The sequence below is a fragment of the Diabrotica virgifera genome, chromosome 1, assembly GCF_917563875.1.
Source record: "Diabrotica virgifera virgifera chromosome 1, PGI_DIABVI_V3a".
Classification (NCBI taxonomy): domain Eukaryota; kingdom Metazoa; phylum Arthropoda; class Insecta; order Coleoptera; family Chrysomelidae; genus Diabrotica; species Diabrotica virgifera.
Window position 1 is genome coordinate 142,316,565 of NC_065443.1, and position 20,100 is coordinate 142,336,664.

At 32.0% G+C, this 20,100-nt stretch overlaps 1 protein-coding gene across 3 annotated transcripts in view; it reads left to right on the forward strand.

The window, feature by feature from the left end:
- The window catches only part of LOC114326371 (F-box/LRR-repeat protein 4), a 117,869-nt gene that overhangs the window by 84,748 nt on the left and 13,021 nt on the right, over positions 1 to 20,100 (forward strand). For 2 of the 3 annotated variants that reach the window (XM_028274728.2, XM_028274727.2), the window contains one exon: positions 18,267 to 18,462. The exons of the other annotated variant lie outside the window; for it this stretch is intronic. In XM_028274728.2, the coding sequence (XP_028130529.1) occupies positions 18,267 to 18,462 (196 nt within the window). The remainder of the gene's footprint in view (positions 1 to 18,266; positions 18,463 to 20,100) is intronic. 3 annotated transcript variants of the gene reach the window in all.

The following is a 20,100-nucleotide window of genomic DNA, read 5'->3' on the forward strand; positions in this document are numbered from 1 at the left end:
TCAAAAATTTACTGAATTTAATTACTTTAGAAATTCAAAAATAAACTGAATACAAAAAAAGGATTATATAAAAAGTATCAATTCAGATAGCGCAGGTAATGACAACTTGGCTTCGAACGGAATAATTACAGAGAAGCATCCTTGTAGTCCGCGCAGTAGACATCCATGTAAAACAAACTCATTTTATTTATCGATGTAAACCTCCACCTTACGCGACTTACCTGCTCTGTTCTCTTCCATTCACTGCAATGTGTTTGTTTTACATGGATATCGACATCGACCTCCACCTCGACCGCGACCCACTTGTTCTGTTTTTACCCTTAAAAACACTTCTTAAAATGCACAGCAGAGTCTTTCTTCTAAGACCTAAACCACATCCCAAAAAAACAGTATCATGATGAACTTGCTACTGAAATGTTTTATTAGAGACTTACACCACATTGCAAATTAAGCAAACAAAACCACTATTAATGTTACCGAAAAACATACGACATCACTCAATAAGACATCAACTAAAATATATGACCACTTAAAAATCCAAAAATATACTACAGAAAAATCATTACAACAGTTTCATTCTATAAAGTAAAAAAAATCGTCATAAAACCACACAGAACGATATCCTCCTCCTCAGTCGTTTCCTCATTGTTGAGTGTCGTGATTCCTTATAATACGAGCAACTATCTCTTTCCATCGGCTTCTGTCCTGAGCTTCCCTCATGGATTCAGAGAATGTTTATCCACTGGCTTTCTGTACTTGATCCGTACATCGAGTATTTGAGCGACCTCTACTTCTGCGCCCTTCAACGTTTCCCGAAATTATAAGTCTCTCAAGATTACCATCACTAATTCTTGCAATATGGCCGAAAAATTTTAAGACGGTGGAGAGGCAAATAGAGGAAAGAGGAAAGTCGAGTCTGAATATTAAGCTCTTGGAGGATTGAGTGATTTGTTCTGTGTTCCGTCCATGAGATCCGAAGCATTCTTCTCCAGCACCACATTTCAAAGGCGTCAATCCTTTTTCTGCCGTCCGATTTCATTGTCCATGTTTCGGATCCGTAATTAAATATGGGAAAAATTAAGGCACGTACTAATCTTATTTTGGTGTTCTTCGACAAGGAGCGATCTTTCCAGATTTTCGATAATCGACTCAGCGTTTTTGGCCATGCCTATTCTCCTACGTATTTCTGTTTCACAAGATCCTGTATTACTGATGTAGGATCCTAGATAATTGAACTCGTTAATCACTTCAAACTGGTCCAAGGCTCTTGTTGTCTGAAGTGAATTTGAATAATCTACTATCATAATGTTTGTTTTTTGTTTATTGATCTTGAGACCACATCTATTGTTTTCGGCTTCCACTAGCTGCAGCAGGCTGGACATTTCTTCTTCGGATGCAGTTATTAATGTTGTATCATCTGCATATCAGAACGATATCAGTAAACGACAAAAAAACATGTGCCTTGCACCTAAAATTAAGGAGTCGATGCAATCTAAATTGCAACCTGTAAGATAAGTTATAAATGATTTCATAATTCACAAAAAAATTAAATTGCAGAAGTTCTAAAGCCTTGTACAAAAGAAAAGTAAAGATTAAAAAATGAAACAATTGCAATCTCTGCGAAAAGCAGAAATATGCAAACTAAAACGTGTCAAACTATTATTTCTATCTGCGAAACATGTACTGGGGATTTGCATAAAGTCCCTACTGACATTTTTAAATTTCAAATAATACGATATGCTGGTGATTTTTCTTCTGTATTCACAGGCCAAAACATATGATAACTCGGTTCAAACCTTAGGACGAATTCAATGTTGTGTTCATTCATGGTTCAATCAAAACGGATTCGAAATAGCTCAAAATAAATCTACTGTCTGTATTTTCACTCAACATAATATCCCAAAAATAGAGAATTTAAAACTTAATGGCTACGACTACGCATTTTCTTCTTCCATTAAACATTTGGGAATGATTTTGGATGGTAAATTGACTTGGACATTACATATTGACTATGATAAATCGATGTAATAAGGGTGTCAATTTTCTTAAAGCAATTTCAAGGACTTGTTGGGGAGCTGATGTTGAAACTTCCTTGCTTTTCTATCGATCATATATTAGATCTATAATTGATTATGGATGTATTCTATACGGCTCAGCTTCTAAACATATTTTAAACAAAGTAAACGTACAGAACTTAGGACTCCGTATCTGTTTGAGAGCTATGAAATCAACTCCAAATAAAGCTTTACATGTAGAAGCTTTAGAAATTCCACTCAATTATAGAAGGAAATATCTCAGCCAGAAATTTTTAATGAAAATTCGTTACCTAAATATCGATTTTTACCAAAATGTTAACAAGCTGAATGTAGCGGATTTAACTACTAAATACTGGAAGCTAAATAACTCGCCTCCACTTTGCGAGGCTTTTCGAGATCTGTCAAATTTTGACTGTGATTACAACGTGATTGATAGCTTTGGACTTGAAGATTTTCATTCTTTTTTACATACAGTTAAATTAGTAAAACCAAGTTACCATGAAAACAGTGATATTAGCTTTAACATCTTAAGAACATTCTTAGAGAATTGGCCAGACTCTGTAAATATATATACAGATGCATCTAAGACGTTAATTGGCACTGGATGTGCCTTTTACATACCTGCTACTAAAACAGAAAAAATGTTTAAGTTAGGTCATGATTTTTCTATCTTCAGTGCTGAAGCCATAGCAATTTATGAGGCCCTGCAATATTTTAAAGAACCAGAAGATATATCTGCAACAATTATTTCCGATTCACTCTCTGTCCTTCTTGCTATTCAAACTATAGATTTTCCCAATATCAATTCAAATATTTATATCCTACTAATTAAGAAAATCCTTTTTGAAATTCATCAAAATAAAAGAAGAGTGAACTTTTTATGGGTTAAGGCTTATATAGGACTAACGCATAATGAAAATGTTGATAATTTGGCTAAAAAAGCTATTGAGTATGGTACTTCAAATAATCGTAAGTTTTGCATATCTGATGTAGTTAACACTATTAAGCATCGAGTTAAAAATCAGTGGAGTCAATCATGACGAGATCTTTGTAAACAATACAAATCTCAGTATTCACTGATTCAACCTTCTGTTCCAAATATATTTTGGTTTAAAAATTATGTAGTACCTCGAAGATATATAACAACATTAATCAGAATGAAGTTTGGACATGCATGTTTCCCTCTACATCTAGCAAGAATTAAAGTTTTTGATTCAAATCTTTGTACTAAATGTAAGAAGGTGGGTGATTTGAATCACACTTTCTTTGAGTGCACAAAATACATTCCATACACCTATAACAGCAAAAATATGTATGATTGTCTAATGAAATTTATCTGTGAAACTAAAATTAACCTCTAACTTATTAATCCTGATAATTTGATATATATGTACATATGAAAAGAGAAGAAGAAGAAGATGTATAATTGAAAAACGTGGTGAGCTACTTGGATAGTCCATGGCGGCCAGCTGCAGCTTTTGAACTGAGTTTAGAGCTGTGGAAGAGTTTGCTATGGAACTCTAAGGACCTCATTATGCCTTCTTTATGTATGAATAGACAAAAAAAGTTGTGACTGGCTAATTGACACCCAAGTCTATGCCATAAAACAAAAAAAATCTGCGAAACATAACATATACAGATATATGAACAACTATATAGCAACTGTATGGATGGAAATAGATACAACTTAGCAGAACCTCGATAAAAGAAGAGTATCAGGTCTAATAAGACGATGATAACGAAAAAAATCAGGCTTCACGCATGCATAGACAACAAAATATGTATAGCCCGGAAACATAAATTATTTTACCAACATACTTGTCTATCAAGAATTACTCAAAATGACTAATATCGCGGGTGTTTCTCAATTAATAGGCTCATGCCTATAACAGAAATGGAGGGGTAGGAACTCAATAACACTTATTCATTCCAAGGGTCCATACAAAGATAATCTCTTAGACTTTTTAATTACTTAAATAAAAGGGAGACTTGTTGAGTTGGCGATTTAGACACTCTTAAACCGAAATTAGTTTTCAAAAAAGTATTATGATCATAGTCGAAACAAAGATGCATATTTACCATGAGGCTTAAAAAAGGCTATAGCGGATTCGCTAATCTGAGACACAACTGTCTAGTGATGTTGGTAATTTTTTTTGGGAAGTTAGGTTGCCAAGCGTGACTGGAAATTACTACACAACCAAACATACCTGCTCTTACAAATGAGACAATTATTTATTGTACAAAATAAAAATATTTGGAGAAATAAATTCCACAAAATTGTATGAGTTTAGTATACACTCCTACTATTTCCAATACTTAATTCTTCTTTTTTTAATGAAAGATTAAGTTGATTTGAGCAGTTAATAGTGTGAGGTAGGAATTTTTGTGTTGTAGGTTTCCTATTCCGAATGTGTCAAAATGAATCTTAGCTGAGCGAATTCAGTATAGTTAAGAATTTTAACTTTGAAATGGAATTAAATTCTACATGGAGAAAAAGAAAATGCTACAATTGCAATTATTGTTATTGACGTTTCGATTTCCATGACAGTAAATTCTAGCTTATTCCTATATAAACATAATGTTTAATTTAGACATGCCACAAAAAAAAGTTTTGCAACCGTGTTCGGTCACTTAATCCAAATTTTCTGGGTTTGTTCCACTCACCTTTTTCTAGGCGTATCCCTTCTTCTTTTAATAAATGACTGTTTTGGAGTGTAATTTTCAGGGTCAACTCCGAATCGCATGAAAATTTGGATTTAGGTTTTATTTACCCTCTACTTCAAAGTTGAACTTGTGCCGTTCCGTTGGTTGCTTTTAGTTGGGGTGTGACAGTCGCCCCTTCTCTGGGGCGGAAGAACGCGCTTTTAAAATAAGTCCGGAAACGGATAAATTGTATAATTCTAAACAATTTTCGTTCTATAGAGGTTTTTAACTAAGTCGATACTTTTCGAGTTATTTGCGATTTATATATGGACCGTTCACTCTTGTTAGAGTATAGGTCGCTAAAATACTATGAGCTCTTTTAATCCATTTCACGCGGTGGATTAGTCCGCAGTTTCTTTTAGGTCGTCGTTTATAGGTTGTGATGTTTTTTTGCCTTCTCTACTATCTTCTTCGACTCACTCCGGTCCTGAATCTTTTCTCTCCAGTTTGCAATTGCCATCTTTGATATATCTACTAGCAGTTGTCTTCCCATCTTATTTTTGTTCTTCCTCTTGGTCTATTTTTTACTGGTTTCCAGTTCATTATCTTCCTGATCAGTTCTTCTGCCCCTCTTCTTTGTGTGTGGCCAAACCACCTGAGCCTTTGTGCTTTAATGAATTTCACAATATCGTCTCCATCAGTTATATTTATTATTTCATGGTTCATCAGCTTTCTATATTCCCCTGTTTTTGTCTTTACTGGGCCATGTATTCTTCTCATAATTTTTCTCTCAATTATTCTTAACTTTTCTTCGTCTTTTTTCGTAAGGCACATTACTTCTGCTCCATAGGCTATCACTGGTCTAATTGCTGCTGTATGTATATATTTTTGATTTTGTTTTTTTGCTCAGGTTTTTGGCCTTGAGTGGTCGGTGATATTTCCAATATACTCTATTACCTGCTTTAATTCTTTCGTTTATCTCTATACTCCTTCCGTTTTTGCTGTTCACCATCACCCTCGGGTATTTGAAGTAATCTACTCTCTGGAATGTATTTTCACCTATCTTTATTTCTGTTATTCCGTTTACATTGTCTCTTGTATAAGGTATTTTGTTTTATTCTGATTGATTATTAATCCTCTCGTCTTTGCTTCTCTTACCAGGGTTAAAAGTGCTCTTCTAGTCTTGTTTTATCTCGTGCTACCAGTCCCAGGTCATCCGCATATCCTATGATATGTGTTGAGCTTTGAATAATAGTCTTTTTCAGCCCTGTGCCCCTAATTACTCTTTCTAGATCGATCTTAAATAGTGTCGTTGACAGACTGTCTCCTTGTATTACCTCAAGTTCTATTTTGATGTCGTTTCTATCTCCCTCATTTGTTTTAAACTGAATAAAAAATTGAATAAATATTTGCGATTGAAAATGTTAATTTTTGGCAAAAAAAACACGTTTTTGGGCGGTTTTCAGCAAATAACTCAAAAAGTAAGTATTTTATCACAAAAAGATTCTTAGCAAACATGTAGCATATAAAAAAAAACGAAAAAAATTGTGTATTCATGAAGTCTATAGACCCAGCAAACTCAAAGTTGTAGCTCATGAAAAATACTTTCTTATTCATCAAAGAGTAACAGATTGTAGGTTTTATTTTAAAAGAATTTAGTTTTAGTTTTATTTTGTTTTTCTGTAAGACAAAAATTGGTTAAGATATGACTCTTAAAAGTTTGCATACACTCGTGATTACTGACTCAAGCTCTTTCAACTATAATCCTTTGAAAAATAAGCACTTTCAACCGGTGAAACTTACAGATCATATAAAAGATATATTAGTACAGTGAATTCTTTATAAAGCAATAACGATTAATTAATTTTATTAGGGGTGTATAAGGAGAGATTTTCACAATTTTTTTATCAAAAAAAGGGGACCAACTTTATTTTGAGCGTTATTCGCTTAGTTTTGATGCTAAAAACTTTTATAAAAAACATATATTTTATAAAATACTTTAAAAAGGTCTTAATGGGTTTTTTCCCGAAAAGTGCTCCATTTTTTGGTTATTTTACATTGAAATATTCGATTTGGAATTTGACGAACAAGAACGTATTTTTCATGAACTACAGCTTTTGCTGTGTCTATAGACTTCACGAATACACAACTTCTTTCGTTTTTTTTATATGCTACATTTTTGCTAAGAATCTTTTTTCGATAAAATATTTACTTTTTGAGTCATTTGCCAAAAACCGCCTGAAAACGTGTTTTTTTTTTGTCGAAAAATAATCATTTACAATCGCAAATAACTCGAAAAATATTGACTTAGTCAAAAAACTCTATAGAGAGAAAGTTACTTAGAATTAGTCAATTTATCCATTTTCGAACTTATTTTAAACGCGTGTTTTTTCACCCCCAAGCCAAGGAGTGATTGTCACCCTCCAAGTAAAAACAACCAACGACACATGTTCAACTTTGAAGTGGAGGGTAAGTAGAATCTAAATCCAAATTTTCATGCAATTCGGAGTTGACTCTGAAAATTACACTATATCGCCGTATTTCCCGTTCATTTACTGGGCTATATGATATATTCTTGTCTATTTTAGTAATGTGTCCATACAATTCAGTTTTCTTTTTCTATTTTTTTTTCTATTGGTTCCTGTTTTATTAACTCGTTTCTGATATTTATTATTCTTAAATCTCGGTCGTGTAGCTTTTCCAAGAGATTCAATTAACGTCTCTCTAATACCGGGTGTCCACTTATATTTTCCCCCATTTTAACTGCCTATAACTTCTTAACGGTTGAAGATAGAAATATGCTGTTTTCGCTGAAATGTTTCATTTTAGTAAAAGTTTTGTCTGAATGAATTTAATTTTTTATATCGCTTTCAAATATATATATATATATATATATATATATATATATATATATATATATATATATATATATATATATATATATATATATATATATATATGTGTAACAAAAAGAAGAAAACTTCTGTTGGAGTGAAAGTAAAAAGCAAGATATACTCCAACAGAAGTAAGGAAAAAAGTAAATAAATAACTAATGGGACATAGATGTAGAGAGATGGGCTGTAAAGATAACATGGGCTGTAACAAAATAAGAAAACTTCTGTTGGAGTGAAAGTAAAAAGCAAGATATACTCCAACAGAAGTAAGGAAAAAAAAGAAAAGACTAGGTAACTAAATAGTTGGGATGAAAAGAGAAAGGTGCAGTGGCTTCTACGTTGAGAAGCCGCAATAGGAAAAAATACTACTTTGCAGTAGTACTGAAGAAAGGGGAATTAGAGGGGATAGAAGTAGAAGTGGGAAGAGATAGAGGCAAACTGAATAGAGTTGGCTAGCTATAGATGCAAGAGAGCAACTTGACACTCAAGGATGGATACGGCTCGTTTGCATGCCTGTCGAAGAACAGTAGCTCTATATAGATAGTAATGATGACTAGAAGATGAAATAATAAAATAAGAATAATATACTGAAAATGAATGGAGATGAATAATGACTAAAAACGAACAAAATAAATAAAACTAACTAATCATGGGCGCCATGAAAATGATCTTCGATCATTTTCCCAGGTATCTTAGACTGCTTTCAAATATTAAATATATTAAACCTGTAATAATGAACATAAAGGAATAATAAAATAATTGATATACAAAATAAATACATATTTATTAAAAATAACTACTAGATTTTTGACAATCTCTGAGTTACACAAAGTGTATATCATGTGACTCTAAAATGACATAAGTTATACAAAAAGTTATCTCTAAGATAACAACAATAATGTTATCTGTTAGAAAATTACAGGTATAAGTACCTCTCACTAACATATAGGGTACAAAATTACATAAGTCTTCTACCAAATGGTTATAGTACGCCTGCTACGTACAACTGAATTGAAACCGACAAAGATGAAAATAATACAAATAAATAGGCCCAAGCCTCACTAAGGGAAAATACAATAATTAATAAATAAAGTTAAATATACAATTGACTAAAGTAGAAATGAAGTTGAGATAAATACCGACGATGACCTAAATTAACCGAACAAATGGAATAAAGCGAATAACAGTAAAATATTTGGGAAACAAGCTAGTAATATAAAAAAAAATTTACCCGAATTACATAAACCAATATCAAAGCAATAATAAAGTATTAAAAACCTAATTTTCTCTAGGCTTATTCCTGTGCACAAGAAGTTACCGTAGATACAAAGTTTGGGAACCAAATAATCTAATATACAAATATGTCAAAAAAAACCAGAGGTAACCTAAATCTGGAAAAAAAACATAGTGTATTTAACAGATAGTCTGTAATATAAAAAAACCAATAGTTACTAAAACACCTCACTAAATGTTCCCAAACGAGGTTGCGGTTGCATCCTAGAAAATGATGCACCAGGATGGTGCGACCCCATGACTCCTGTAGGCCCAGGTGCCAAGACGAAAATTGAGCTGGAACGCTCCCATAGCTTGCTCCCAATTACGACATATTCCCAAGGTGACTTGACTGTGGCTGTAGTGGTTTCCCTAGGTGTCAAAGGGCTATGAGTTCACCATGTGGTTACTCCAAAATGGCTAAAAAAATATTCCCAGTTTTATTTCTCATTTCAAACATGAGCAAAAAGTAAAGGGAAGAAGAAATAATTGAGGAACTTTTTAGAAGCAATAGTATAGAAAAACAGACCATTAAAAATGTAACAAAAACCAATCTCAAGTAACCTTGAACTATTTTGAGTGTGAATACATGAACAAATGACATGGAATTTGTAATTTGAATATGATTAATTTAAGGAAATATCTGTAAAAATATTGAATTTATAAAATATTGGATATTCAAAAACCTACAGAGAAATGATACTTATTTCCAATATTAATTTGAGGACTTCAAAAATGTTTGGTTATGTAAAACCAAAAACCCCATTAATATAAAGATCGATATAAAGATAATATAAAGATCGAAATAATCTACATCCTTCACCTAAGGGACTGGCTAAGAACATTTAACAATGAACCAACTATTTCATATATTCAAGGTTAACTAAAAAACATTAGTAGAAAAAAACGATTTACCGGTTAATTTTTTATTCCTCTTCCACTGATGGTACTCCCATCCTTACTCCAGGAAACCCGTACTCCAGGAAACAAGTGGTGGTAACTTTTTACTATACTTCCAAACTTAGTTGAAATAAAAATTAATTTCGAAGAAATTAACCGCCATTTACGGTACTAACCACCAACACTAACCTGTCAACCTCGCAGCCACCGGCCAAGTGATGAACATTCGTCTCTCCTTCCAAGAGTATATATATATATATATATATATATATATATATATATATATATATATATATATATATATAGTGACTGTACACCCCGATATGGGGCTAAGTCGCGTAAGCTTTCTAGATCCTATTTCTTAGGAGGATCAGTCCCTTTTGCTTATGTTATCTTCTTAACGATTTCTCTCCATTTTTTCCTATCTCTAGTTTTTCCCCGCCATTCTCTGACTCCTGCGTTTTTTAAGTCTTCTTCAACTTCTTGCAACCACTTTGATCTTGGTCTTCCTCTTTTCTTTCTTCCTCCTGGATTCCATTCTATCATAGCATATGTCACTGCTTCATCTCCTGCCCGCCAGATGTGACCTAACCATCTAACTCTGCATTGCTTTATTTTGGTCACGATATCTTCTTTTAGTACTTTCTTAATCTCTGCATTTGTTCGGCTTCGATATTCATTTTGCTCTGTTCTGATTGGTCCCAGTATGGTTCTCATGATCTTTCTCTCCACTATTCTTAAGTTTTCTTCATCTTTTTTAGTCATCGTCATTGTTTCTGCTGCGTATAATAATATTGGTCTAATTATGGTGTTATACATTCTCATCTTGGTTTTAATAGACAGTATTTTGCTTTTAAGTAGTGTTTTATTTGCAAAATAAGCTCTATTCGCTGCCAATATTTTTTCTTTTATTTCTGGTATTCTTTCACCCGTTTTGCTTATTGTCACTCCTAGGTATTTGAAATGTTCTACATCTTCAAACTCTGAATTTCCTATTTTGGTTTTTCCTTTTATTGCTGGTTTCCCTAGTCTTAATATTTTCGTCTTTTCTTCATTTAATGTGAGTCCCATTGTCTCCCCTTTCTCTTTTATTTCTTCTAGCATTTCTTTCATTATGTTTCTATTTTTTGCAATAATAACAATGTCGTCTGCATATGCGATTATTTGTCCACCTCTTGTTCTTAGGTTTCCTTTGTTTATATTTCGTAGTACATATTCTAAAGCTAGATTAAACAGTGTCGTGGATAAGGCATCCCCTTGTTTCACTCCTTTATTTATAATGAATTCATCTGTCTCGCCTCTTTGCGTCTTTACGCTAATTTTGGTAGTTCTCATTGTCATATTTATTAATTTTCTGAGTTTATGTGGGATTTTTAATTTTTCCAGGGCAATCATTAGTTGTTTTCTCTTAATCGAATCAAATGCCTGTTTGAAATCGATGAATAGCATTTCTAATTGCAGTTTGTATTCATTTGCTTTTTCCATTATTTGTTTTATTGTGTGTATAGCATCTATTGTTGATCTTCCTTCTGTGAATCCACATTGGTACTGTCCCACTCTCTTCTTCGTGATCTTTGACAATCTTTTTCTTATTATCGAAGTCAATATTTTATATGTTGTGCTTAGTAGTGTTATTCCTCTATAATTTTCACAAATTTGTTGGTCTCCCTTTTTATGTATTGTTATTACCTGCCCTATCTCCCAGTCCTCTGGCATCTTCTCTTCCTTCCATATATTTTTCAATAGTGATAGTATTTTTTCCTTCAGTTCCTTTCCTCCATATTTTATAAGTTCCATGTTAATTTCGTCTTTTCCTGGAGCTTTTCCATTTTTGCTCTTCTGTATTACTTCCTCGAGTTCATCTATTGTTGGCTCTTTTGAGACTGCAATGTGTATTTCGTCTGCATCTTCGTCCACCGTTTCCTCTTCGTGCATTTCTTCTCCAGTGTATTCCTCCGTCAAGAGTTCTCTGTAGTGATCTGCCCATACCTGCCTATATTCAGTGTCTTCTACAATGACTATTCCCTCTTTATTTTTTATTCCGTTTGTTTTACCTTTGTATTTTTTGGTTTGTTCTTTAATATTTTTATAGAAATGTTTAGTGTTTCTAATATTGAATGGGTTGTTTTAGTGTTTCTATTTGTTCTTTCCTGTTCTATTTCTTGCATCTTTTCATCTGCCCATCTTCTTTTATTTTGTCTTATAATTTTCTTAGCGTCCTTTCTTAATTTTTCATAACTTTCTCTGTCTTCCTCTTTATCCGTTCTCAGCCATTTAATTCTTGCTTGCACCTTTTGTGCTGTTAGTTTTTTACATTCGTTGTTATACCATTCGTTTTTTGTTTTCTTCTGGTGTTTGCCTACCTGCTTTTTTGCAGCTTCTTCTATTGACTTTTTGATCATGTCCCATTCTGATTTGATGTCCTCTGCTTTATATTTCTCTCTTATTTGCACTGTTATTTCTTCTTCATATTTTTTTCTAATATCTGCATTCTGCAATTTATTGACATTCCATTTTTTCTGTTGATTTTTCTGTTTAGTTTGGATTTTAACTTTTTGTCTTATGGTGGCTGCGACCATATAGTGGTCTGAATCCGCACACGCACCTCTGAAAGTTCTCACGTCCTTCATTGAAGATTGTTTTCTTTTGTTTATTAGTATGTGATCAATTTGGCTATACGTTTTCTGATCAGGTGACCTCCATGTTACTTTATGCATTTTAGGGTGTTCAAATTTTGTTGAGCTTATTATCATGTTTGTTCTTGTTGCTAGGTTACATAGTCTTAGACCATTATCATTAGTGTTTTTGTGTACGGTGTGTTTTCCTGCAATTTGCTGTAAAAAATCTTCTTTTCCAATCTGGGCATTGAGGTCTCCTAGTATAATTATAACATCTTCTTTGGGTATTTTTTCCATCTCTTCTTCTATCTTATCATAAAAATTGTCTTTATCGTCTGTGTTGCTTGTTTCTGTAGGTGCGTATAGGTTTAATAGTGATATATTGAATGGTTTATTATTTATTCTTACATACGCAATTCTTTCACATATCGGTTTAAAGTTTATGACTTTTTCTCTTAGCTGTCCTAGAATCATGAATCCCACTCCTTTTTGTCCTTGCTTCTTTCCTCCTGAGTATAATAGTGTAAAGTCTTGTTTATCAATCTGTCCTTGTCCCTCCCACCGTATCTCTTGCAGTGCTGCAATATCTATTTTATACTTTGCTAGTTCTTTGCTTATTTCTAGCATTTTTCCTGGTGCCAACATCGTTCTTATATTCCATGTGCTTATTTTCAGTTCTTTATGTTTTTTATTTTTTTGTTTTCGTCTTGTATTTTTGTTTCCTTGTCTGCTCTTATTTATTTCTTTTTTGTGATACATCAATTTATCTGCACTCATTTCCTTTTTATTTGCCTCGTCCGTCGCCAAATAAGTATTGTCTTGTATTCTCTCATCAGTTGCTAGTTTTTTGAAACGTTTTGAAAAACCTCATCCAACTGATTCTTGTTCTTATTCCATTTCCTCTCCCGTCCATCTATTATCAATTTGTTGTGCTTAATTTGGACGCGTTTTCCTTTCTTTATTTCATCATTTGCTATTTTGACTATTTCTTTTTGTATTTGTAATTCCTCTTTCGTTAAATCATTGTTTATATATATTCTTTCTTCTTTTACTTCTTTAAGTTTTCTTTTATTTTCCATTACTTTTATTTTTTCCTCTTTGTTTGGCAATCTGACTAAACATGTTTTGTTTCCTAATTTCACAGCTTCTTCTATCTTTATATTAATATCTAGTTCTTTTTTCATAAAGTTCTCCATTGTTTCTTTTAGTAATCTTCTATCTCCCGTATCTATTGTCATTCCCTGTACTATAACATTATTTTCTTTTCTTGCTCTATCGAGTCTTTCAAGGCGCACTTTTACATCTTCCAGTTCCTTTTTCATGTGTTCATTTTCTCTTCGCACTTCACCATTCTCTTGTCTTAATTCTTCTAATTCAATTCGGAGTTCCCTCATTTCTTCTCTGTATTGCCTTTGCTCCTCTTTAATTTCTTTTACGTGAATTTTCAGATCTTGTGTCTCTTTCGTTAAGTTTGCCATCATATTTAATATTTGGTCTAGTTTGTCTTCCTCTGTGTTCCTTTTATCTGGGGTTCTTGATACTTTTTTGCTTTTCGAAAAAGACTGCTCTTCATTTTCTCTATATCTTTTCCGATTATCGTCGGATGTGTAATCGTCGGGGTTCATTTTCTTACCGAAATTGCTCGCGATAAAATCACCCTCCCCACCTATCGCGCCAGAGGAAGATGATTTTCTCAAGCAATATGTTTCTCTTTCGAATGTGTTACCCCTAAATTGAATTAAATTAAATTAAATTATTTTACGTTATTTTGGTGCAGTTCGATTCAACAGTTCCCACCTTTAACTTTCAAAATTCCAGTTTCTGGAGCTTGTAATCAACGTTCTAATGATCTACTTTTTTGGCTTGATGTTGAATTAAATTGTATTTGTTGTTTTAAGTTTATGTATTGTATTTAATATTATTGTACTTACAGTCTGTTTCAAAAGTTTATTTCTATAACTTCACTTAACACTAATCGTCTTTGACACACTGTAACTAAAATCACTTTAGAAACTATTTCTTATTCGCCAAAAAATTGAATTTTTAGAGAGCCTGATTTTTCACGTGTTGATCTGCCCACACTAGAGATGGGAATTCGCTTTCAAATACGAAAAGAAAAATGGCTGATTTTTGAAAAAAAAACGTTGGTGACTTTTTTTTAATGGAACACTCAGTATATTTTTTTGTAAATTGAAAGAAAGGTCATTCACCTATCCAGTGATATAAAGTTTTTCAAAATCGGTTGGCAAATCACTGAGTAATTAATTTTTAAGATGAGCGGTGCAACGTGGATATCACATACCTAAATAACATAACTAAGCAAAATGATATTATTTTATGTGATTTCCACATTGCATCTCTCATTTTAAAAATTATTTGCTCAGTTATTTGACAACCGATTTTTAAAAATTTTATTTCGCTGGATAGGTAAATGACCGTTTTTTCAAGCTACAAAAATATATACTGGGTGTTTCAATAAAAAAAGTCAACAACGTTTTTTTATTCAAAAATCCACCATTTTTTATTTAAAAGTGATATAAAAAATGGTCATTTACCGAAAAACTTGAAAATCGGTCATTTACCTATCCAACGATATAAAAATTTTTAAAATCAGTTGTCAAATGACTGAGCAATTAATTTTTAGAATGAGAATCACATACATAATATCAATTTGCTTAGTTATGTTATTTAGGTATGTGATATCCACGTTGCACCTCTCATTTTAAAAATTAATTACTCAGTGATTTGACAACCGATTTTGAAAAACTTTATATCGCTGGATAAGTGAATGACCTTTCTTTCAATTTACAAAAAAAATATACTGGGTGTTTCATTAAAAAAAAGTCAACAACGTTTTTTTCAAAAATCCGCCATTTTTCTTTTCGTATTTGAAAGCGATATAAAAATTCAATCCCTTCAGACAAAACTTTTACTAAAATAAAACATTTCAGCGAAAACCGCATATTTCTATCTTGAGCCGTTTAGAAGTTATAGGCAGTTAAAATGGGGGAAAATATAAGTGGACACCCGGTAATATAATAGCCATATTTCACAAAATTATGTTTTATCTAAACATACATGTACATACATATAGATTCCATGTCAAATCACTAAGAAAAACTTGAGGATCTCCACTTTATCTGAAACTTGGTGTATAGCTTGCCTAACATAAAAATAAGACATTTAAGCCCGAACAGTCGCTTTTTTCCCTTGAGTTTTCCCTAAAGCGATTGTTAGCGATTTTTTACAGTGATTTGGTATTTGTTTAAATAAATTTGTATAATTTTATCATAAAATATCAATGGAAAAAATAATGTCTTAACCGAAGTGACTTAAAAATATCATTTTACGGCATTATAAAGTTGTTTGATGTTTTCGATCAAATTTTAATGTAGAAAACATTAAAATACCGTTTTTTACATTTTCATCAATTGCTAAAATACATATCCTTCGATTAGGCTGAAAATATTCCCACAGATATCCAAAATACAGGACTTTGATTTTTATTTTTTTTACAATAAATGCATAATGTAACTTTGCAATAATATCAGTCAAACATATAGGCGTCTACTGTAGTACATTTAACTCGGACAATATTGACCGAACGTTTTTCGAACGAAAAAGAAATTGTATTAAGTAATAATTATTTATTTATTGTAAATGTGATTTATTTGGAACAATTTCACTTCCTACTATTTTTGTCGAAAAGTTGAAAAAAAAATTGCGGAGATATTTTACCGCATACGTACGACATCAAATATTGATTTTAGCAAAAAAAAATGGAAGAGATCTTTGTATAAAATTTAATTCTTTCCATTTTTGTATAGGTAAATTTTTGTCTTAAAACTAATAATTAACGAGATAATTCAATAATTATGCTTTAACTGTCAATAGTTTCCCCCTTAACTCGAAAAATATCGACCGGAAAATATCGACCGCACAAAAAAATTTGTAATAGAAAAAATTATATAAAATCGCATTTTCAACAATTTCAGTCCTCTCACTTTTTGTCGAAAAGTTGAAAATGGCGGAGATATTGAGCAATAACGGTTGTCCTTTAAAATCAAGATCCTCCTAAGGATCCTAAGATCCTCCTAAAGATTAAAAAAAATAAAGATTATTATATACACTCACCGGCACAAAAAACCGCCACCCCAAAAAATGGGTCATTTTTAATGTCTTGTATTTCCTAAACCTGATGTCCGATTTAAGTAATTTTTTTAATATGTTATAGCCTTATTCTCTAAGAATACGGATGTAGTAACAGTGTTGCTGAACAGGTACATTGTCATTGTATACAGGGTATACGAATCAGACTGTGTTTTTTTTCTCAAACTTTGGAACACCCTGTGGAATGTTCTAACCTTTATAAAATACTGAAATTAAAACCCAACTATAGCCACAGGTTTTCTTAACATTATGTTTTTTGTTTCATTAGCTTATGTTGGATAATAAAAAAGTTAGGCACTTTAATAACTACCCCTGTTTTTCATCAATACAGGGTGTTTTTAAATAAGTACGGCAAACTTTAAGGGGTAGTTCTGCATGATAAAATAATGACAGTTTGCTTTATAAACGTATGCCCGTAAATGCATCGTTTCCGAGATACGGGGTGTTAAAATTGTTCTTACAAACTGACGATTTATTTATTGCTCTAAAACTGTTTGTGATATGCAAATGAAATTTGGTAGATTTTAAGAGGTAGTTATTGAGCATTTTTTGGCATACAATTAAGAATTTTATATTCACCATTGGCGTGCATACAGGTATAAACATTTTAGATATATCCCGTATGCACGTCAATGGTGAATATAAAATTCTTAATTGTATGCCAAAAAATGCTCAATAACTACCTCTTAAAATCTACCAAATTTCATTTGCATATCACAAACAGTTTTAGAGCAATAAATAAATCGTCAGTTTGTAAGAACAATTTTAACACCCCGTATCTCGGAAACGATGCATTTACGGGCATACGTTTATAAAGCAAACTGTCATTATTTTATCATGCAGAACTACCCCTTAAAGTTTGCCGTACTTATTTAAAAACACCCTGTATTGATGAAAAACAGGGGTAGTTATTAAAGTGCCTAACTTTTTTATTATCCAACATAAGCTAATGAAACAAAAAACATAATGTTAAGAAAACCTGTGGCTATAGTTGGGTTTTAATTTCAGTATTTTATAAAAGCTAGAACATTCCACAGGGTGTTCCAAAGTTTGAGAAAAAAACACAGTTTGATTCGTACACCCTGTATACAATGACAATGTACCTGTCTAGCAACAATATTATTACAGCGATATTGTTAAAGAGTAAGGCTATAACATATTAAAAGAATTACTTAAATCGGACATCAGGTTTAGGAAATACAAGACATTAAAAATGACCCATTTTTTTGGGGTGGCGGTTTTTTGTGCCGGTGAGTGTATTTTTGACTCGATATTATTGCATGTAACTTTTTTTTGCTATCGGTGTGCTAATTTTCAGCCAAATCGAAGGATATGTATTTTGGGAATTGAGTAAAATGTTAAAAATGACGTTTTAACGTTTTCTACGCTAAAATTTTGTCGAAAACATCAGAATAACTTCTTATAATGCCGTATAATGACATTTTTCAGCTACTTCTGTTGAAACATTATTTTTTACATTGATACGTTATGATAAAATATATAAATTTATTTAAATAAATCCAAATCACTGTAAAATCGCTAAAAATAATATGTAAAACACTCAAGCAAAAAAACAACTGTTCGGGCTTAAGTGTCTCATTTTTATGTTACGGAGAAGCTATACATCAAGTTTCAGACAAAGTGGAGACCCAAGAACTTTTTAGATCCAAAATTGAGTGGTTTAAAAGAGAAGCACCCATATTTTTTCTTAAAATTTCCAATCATGTTTTTAGGTTGATATTATCTGCATGGAGAGGTCTTAACGATGCTTTATTGGCGCCTATTATAAAGTCCTGTAAGGAACTGAAATACCTGGACCTTTTAGGAAGTAGAAATATTACAGGTCATATTTGTGAAAAGGCTCTAAGATTGCTGCCCAAGCTTGAGCTATTGGATTTGTGTTATTCTTTTTGCATTACACAGAATGAGGTAAAACTTGGTTATATGTATATTTTTATGACATTAATTTTAATATATGACTCGAAGTATGACAATCAGTCTATCTAAAAAATAATTTTAATGATGACAAGCAATGATATAAACCCTGCTAGGATAATTTTGCTCTAAGAAACGTTTCTAAACTAAAACTAGTATACAGGGTGTCCAGAAACTCTACCGACAAACGAAGACAGAAGATTTCTCGGATAATTTTAAGATATTTTAACCCAATTCACCTAGTACGAAAATGCTTCCTAAGGGAGCTAGAGCTCTTGAAGATGGCGTCTTGTAATTGGTATTTCTTAAATAACTCCAGAACGCTTTTATTGAGAAAAACGAAAATTGGTATACATATTTATCTTCGAGAGATAAATCGATTCCATGCATTGCGAATTTCTAGTACCGGTCATAGGCGTCCGTCTTGGGTAGGGCAACAGTTATTTTACCGCATAACTTTTTTATCTTTAATTTTTAAGCATTTTTGACTCTGGATTATTAAGTTGTGAGGTATTCTACAACTAAAAGGTACTCTTGTTTTAAGTCGATAGAATAAACCGTTTTCTAGAAAAATCGATTTGAAAATTTTTCTTTTTTTGAATTTGCAAAAAAAAAATAAAAAAAACTATTTAGAAATCCGAAAACTGGTACGTTTATTTATATTTCAGAGATGAATCGATTTCATTAATTGCGAATTTCTAGTATGGGTCATATGTAGAGAGCGGAATATATGCAACACAACATTACCAAAATATGCGCATATACAGGGTGTTAGTAAATAAGTATGAAAAATTTTAAGGGCTAATTCTACATGAAAAATTAATACCAGTTTGCTCTATAAACATATGTCCGCAAATGCTTAGTTTCGGAGATACGGGGTGTTGAAATTTTTATTTCAAACTGCCAATTTATTTATTGCTCTAAGACCAATTAAGCTATGAAAATGAAATTTGGTGAGTTTTAAGAGGTAGTTATTACGAATTTTTTGACATACAATTTAGAATTTTGTATTCATCATTGGCGCGCCTACGGGCAATGGTCTAAATTAAAAAAAAAATAGTACGCCACTGAGATATTTAGAACTAAAAATTATTTTTAAATTCCACGTCTAATTTACGATAAAAAACCTTTCTTGCCTTTTTTCATATGATGCACCGTTTTTATGCAGAAAAATAAAACATCTTGGCGCGTATTTTTCATTTCTTAATACATCATCAAGAACTATCCAATATAATAATACTAAACTAGAAAAATAACAGAAAATATTACTAATAAGATTTCAACTAGGTGCGGGTAATGGTCTGAATTTTTTTAAGAAAAAAATAGTACGCCACTGAGATATGTCAAACTAAAAATCATTTTTGAATTCCTCGTTCAATTTACGACAAAAAATTTTTCTTTCCTTTTTTTCATACGAGGCGCCGTTTTTATACAAAAAAATAAAACATCTTAACGCTTACCAAGTATTTGAGCTAGTTTCCATATGCATAGAAACTTAGTTCAAATACTTTGTGAACGTTAAGATGTTTAATTTTTTGCATAAAAACGGCGCCGCATATGAAAAAAAGGCAAAAAAGATTTTTTGTCGTCAATTGAACGAGTAATTCAAAAATGATTTTTAGTTTGACATAT